This window comes from Apis dorsata, unplaced genomic scaffold, assembly GCF_000469605.1.
Source record: "Apis dorsata unplaced genomic scaffold, Apis dorsata 1.3 scaffold_162, whole genome shotgun sequence".
Taxonomy (NCBI): Eukaryota; Metazoa; Arthropoda; class Insecta; order Hymenoptera; family Apidae; genus Apis; species Apis dorsata.
Window position 1 is genome coordinate 1,052,859 of NW_006263451.1, and position 5,245 is coordinate 1,058,103.

At 33.3% G+C, this 5,245-nt stretch overlaps 1 protein-coding gene and 1 long non-coding RNA gene across 5 annotated transcripts in view; one reads left to right on the forward strand and one right to left on the reverse strand.

Annotated features, from left to right (window-relative positions):
• LOC116185334 overlaps positions 1 to 1,923 on the forward strand; it is a 3,369-nt gene extending 1,446 nt beyond the window's left edge. Inside the window, exons 2-3 of the long non-coding RNA XR_004150170.1 lie at positions 429 to 593; positions 1,094 to 1,923. This is a non-coding gene — a long non-coding RNA (uncharacterized LOC116185334). The remainder of the gene's footprint in view (positions 1 to 428; positions 594 to 1,093) is intronic.
• LOC102677885 overlaps positions 1 to 5,245 on the reverse strand; it is a 22,043-nt gene that overhangs the window by 5,350 nt on the left and 11,448 nt on the right. The window contains exons 1-2 of one of the 4 annotated variants that reach the window (XM_031509548.1): positions 4,272 to 4,439; positions 2,884 to 3,100 (exon numbers count right to left, since the gene is read on the reverse strand). The exons of 1 other annotated variant lie outside the window; for it this stretch is intronic. In XM_031509548.1, coding sequence (XP_031365408.1) covers positions 2,917 to 3,100; positions 4,272 to 4,333 — 246 coding nt within the window. In that variant the 5' untranslated portion in view covers positions 4,334 to 4,439 and the 3' untranslated portion in view covers positions 2,884 to 2,916. Of the gene's footprint in view, positions 1 to 2,716; positions 3,167 to 4,271; positions 4,440 to 5,245 lie in introns of those variants that run through there. 2 more of the 4 variants (XM_031509545.1, XM_031509547.1) reach the window with 2 other exon arrangements.

Genomic DNA, 5,245 nt, shown 5'->3' on the forward strand with positions numbered 1-5,245 from the left:
TCTGCCCTTCGTTTCTCACCCTTTGTGTGATCGACCGCTGCATCGGTACTCAAGTTTCTCGATATCTCTCTCTCTGCACAGAGATTTCTCTTTTGAAAGAGATTTTTAAAGTTGTGTAATATAATAATTTTCATACCGTTGTGTTTGTGGCAAAGTTTTGAGATTGGGATATTAATGATTGGAAGATTTAAATATATAAATTCCATAAGATGGAATTATGGATAAGATAGAAACTTTGCTTTTTGTAAATTTTAATTATTTTATAAAGTTTCATTGATTTTTTTTTTAAATAACATAAAAAATTATATTGTATCAAGATTTTTATCTTTTATTATTATTTTTAAAATTATTAGAAGATATCAAAGAAAAAATACATATTAATGAGAAAAATACAAATAAATTTTTGATCTTTTTTGTTTCTTTTTAAGGTTATTGTACAAGTAACAGGATTCTCGTTGAATTAATTGCGTTATTCAGAAACGATCAATCAGCAATTAGCAATGTACTGTCCAGCTTGGGGTGACCAGACTGTGTAATCTAAAGATTGAAAACAGACTAGAACATGGTGCATGATACAATTATAAATCTTCCCGGTAAATTATTCGTTTTGAATAACTTGAATTGAAATATATCATTAAATTATTAACATTTATATACATCAGTAACAATTACAATATATTGTTCAGAGATGTATGCTTTATTTTCTGATTGTACTGAAAAATAATTTATTTTTAAAAACATGAGAATTATTTTTAAAAACATTTTAAAATTAAAAAAGTGATTTATAAGAATTCATTTATTGAATTACGACGATATTCTAAATAGAGAATCCAAATTTGATGTTTATCAAATCTTTTAAATTGATATAACATTCTTATTCACAAAAATTATCAATTTCATTAATATTCGATTTTTTTTATTACAACTTTTTTTTGTCTTTCAATATAACTGATGACAAAATAAAATTTACTGTATGAAATAAATTAATTAAATTCAAATCTCCAACGGATTCCAACTATTATTAACGCAGATTCTTCTTCTAAAAAATGGAATATATACACACATAAATTAATTTCTCTAATCTTCGTTGCAGAGCGGTGCAGCACGAGACGACGCTGACTCTAATTATGAATCTTGAGACCTTGGCCACCCCTGATCGGTACGTTTACGTCGGCCTCGCCAGGTCTCGCCGTTTGTTTTTCCCTGCCAATTTGCACCGAGATCTCGAGTCTGCGACACGAGATACGCCATTGGCGGAACAAGACAGTGGAACAAGCTGAAAGGGCGAGGAGCACGAAGAGGAAGAGGATGCAGGAAGAAAAAGGAGATCGGGCTGGTCACACATGACAATGTACGACGAAGGCATGATGGATGAGGGGGCGGCTAGTTTACGTGATCGAGACATGATCGCCGGCAGACGGGGTGGTCCATCTGTCCGTTTCTTTTCTCTTTCTTTCACATTGGAATGGCTCGTCCAGTGTTTCGCCCTTTCCACGTAGCGCATGTAACACACGAGAACTCGAACCACCCCTGTCACCGGTCTGACCGATCTTATTGTCATATTCTACGGACACAGGAGAAGCTGCTCTCTTAAGGCGAATTTACACTTTTTCATTTTGGATATTCATTCTGAATAATTTATTCATCTTTATAAGAAAAATGAAAATTGGAATATTTATAGATAAATATTTGTTCAACGATTAAATTCGTAAGTATTAGATTGAGTTAAGACGAATTTAAACTTTTCACTTTGGATATGCACAATTATACTACATGTTATGAACTGGTTATTTGTTATTGGATAAGTTTAGACTTGCCATTGCTTTCATTACTGATGGATGAATCTTATTCATTAAAAGTAGAAAATAATTTTATTTTGTTCACTGATCACTTTGAATGTTCATTTTTGATGAAATGCAGATGAAAACACTATCAATGACAATTTTTTACTTCACATTACATAATGATAAGGAATAATTATTTTTGATATAACATAATAAAAAATAATCTAATCTAATTTCTTTTCATACACAGGTAAAATATTGTGTCTTATAAGAAATTTTGTAAAAGAAATGCAGATTGGCTATTTTTTACAATTATGAAAATAGAAAAGCTGATTTATAGAAAGTTTTATTTACAAATAAGATAATATAACTTGCAAGTATAATCATTGCAAAATTGGGATACAAAATACATCAGTTATCCAAGAAGGTAAATATTCTAAGAATTGATGCTGGCTTCTCTTTTTTATGCTTTATTTTATGCTTCATTGGATTATAAGAAGCGAAAGACACAAATATTTCTTATGAGTAAAATAAAAAAAATGTCTTCTTTCACGATTCCTAATTTAAATTTTTAAAAGCATATGTACCTCAAAAATTGGAGATAAAATGAACTGATGATATTATTAGTGAGTAATACTTCCTGCATCTTTATAACTATATATCTTTCAATATTTCTTACATTTCTTGATATATTACTTAATCTTTGTTTTACTCCAATAAATTAAATTGATTGACAAATCTATCCATCGATCGTCTCAGTTTCCCTTTATTTTTCTTTTTCTTTTTTTACTCTCTTTTTCTTCCTCCTTTTTTTACTAGAAATATATTTTCAGGATCCCGACGAAACGTCGCTGAAATTTATATGGACATATCGTGGATAGAGGGCACAAAACTCACGCTGTGACGCTCTTACGGGAGCACGCAGCGATTTTTTGACGAAGGAACGAAACCACGCGTTTTCTCATCAAGAATCTCGCGGAGAAACCAGTAGCCCCTCGTCGAAGTATCCCGCTGGTCTTTCTCTCCTTCTTAGTCTCTCGATTCTCTGTTAACCGGAGGATCTTTGTGAAGTTCTGACACGAGGAATGCTTTGCCGGTGCCGAGAAGGAGGCCAAGAGGACGCTTGTTCGTGCTACCGGCTCGAAACGCGAACCTTCCAATGTCTCATCTTCCTCTTGTCTTTCCTTTCTGTATCCTCCGCGCCATGGTGCGCCGTCGTGCCCTGACGTTTCGTTTCTGGCGTTCTGACGTTGATTCTTCGGATATATCGGGCCCCGCAGGGATAGAGGGGCCCGCGCGAAATCCTGCTCGGATGTCTAGTTTGAAGAATTCTTAATTAAATCTTGCTTGGACGTCCCTTTGATAACGGTTGGCATGGAGGAAGGGGATTGTGGAGTGTGGGGTGAATACGAGGTATTATGGGATTATTAGTATATGTTTGCTTTGCTTCTGTATTATTGAGTGCAGAAAGATGGTTTTATTGTATTGTATTGGTGACATTTAAGATATTTCGATAGATTTCTTATTTATTGTAAGTCAATTAGTGGATATATATTTTCATTAAGAATTTACTTAAAATAAATGTAGTTATAATTCTTTTTTAATTGAAATGATGTGAATGATCTTGTTCCCATTATTGGAGCGAAACTTGAATTTGATAAAATTGTCGATTCGATTTCCAAATTGATTTTTGAAATTTTTCAAATTATATTACACTAAATCTGATAATAGAAGATAGTAAGCTAAAAATAGTAAGTTAATAACCTTAATTTTAATAATTATATTCCAAAAAGCTTTATATTAATAGCGTCAAAGAAATTATAACAACTCCACATTAATTTTTTTAAAAATTATCTTTGAACAGATTATCTTATTGATCTCAAAAACACATACACATCCTCCCATTTATCAGAAAGAATAACTAAATTTTAATCTATCGACGAATATCTTTAAAAATACCACCAATTACTATTATCGAATTTTTATTATATATAAAATATTCGAGGCTGTATTCGTGCGATAACGCGGCGGGCAATCAAGAAAATTACGGTAAAGATGTTAAACCAGGGGCGGTATAAAGAACGTAGGGGCGGTAGATTTAGACGAAATCGAGTTTGGGCCGACGTTTTTCCCTCCCTATCGAGACAAATGCAGAAGCCAAGCCGATATCCGCGTAGGAGAGGACTATCGATCCTAGTAGTCGAAGGTCATTCGTTTTCATCCTAAATCCAACGAGATTGAGGGACGCGACTCGATAAATGCCGGCGCAGAAATTGATTTAGAAGATTTTCACGGGCCGTTTGACCGCGCGGAACCCGTGGACAGAGAAACGGAGAACGCGTGTCGTTGCTCGACACGACGTCGATGTGTAACGTGCTCGATCACACAGAGATGACCAATCAGGGGGCCAACTGTTTCGTAGGAGTCGGGAAACCGAGAATGGTTTCGCTGTGTTATCGCGTTCCCTATAAGTGAACACGTATATACCCCAATTGATCCTTCTCCAACAGATTCTTTCTGTTCTCGAGCTGCATTTTATGGGGCCTCATACATTCTCGCCGCTTAAGCTTAGCAATTGCGTTACGTGGAATTTTTTTTTTCAGAAGAAATTTTGTTTTTATTGTACAGTTGGTATTGTCCGAAAATATTAAATCTCCTTGGTTTCATAATTTTTGATAAAATCACATTTTATTCTAAAATAAAAAAGAAAATAAGATAATATTAGAAAAAGAATATTTATTCAAAAAGAATATTTTCGGTATGTTCTCTCTATATATTTCAATAACTATGGAGCTTTGATTGTTTTATTTACGATTCAATCAAAACTTTTGAGAAAATCGCCACTATTTATCCCGCCATACAAACAATGTCGAATAATAAAAGTACTTATGTCAAACTTTTATGCGTACACATATGTACATATATATATGTATATACACATAAGTGTAAACACGTATGTAAGGGTTGATATATCACGTAAGTTAAGATAATTGGTCGTACGACGATCGGGACAAATATTATTTCGCGTAAGGGCGTATGGGGATTATATTTGTATGATAATACCTCATGCATGGGTGGTTCCCTATAATAGCAAAAAGGGGACATAATCCAAGGGGACCGTTCCCTGATTCGTTTCGCTGTTATTCCTTGTAATCGTTGCATCATAAATATTCGCGAATTGACTTTTCTCTTCTCGATCGTTTACGTAACGCGAGACCCTTATGCGAAGTTCTAATATCTTGAACATGCCATTTCGAATATTCTTTATCTTCTATAAAATGAAAATAAACAATAATGATATTGTAATAATTATAATTGTAATAGAGAATAGAAATATTAACAATATTTTTTTTTTTTCAGATACGTCAGTGTATGATCATTCCAAACGTTTTCCTCGATTAATTCGATCATTCGACATTTTGCTACATCGATCTAAAATCGAAAAAAAAAAAAAAAAAAAA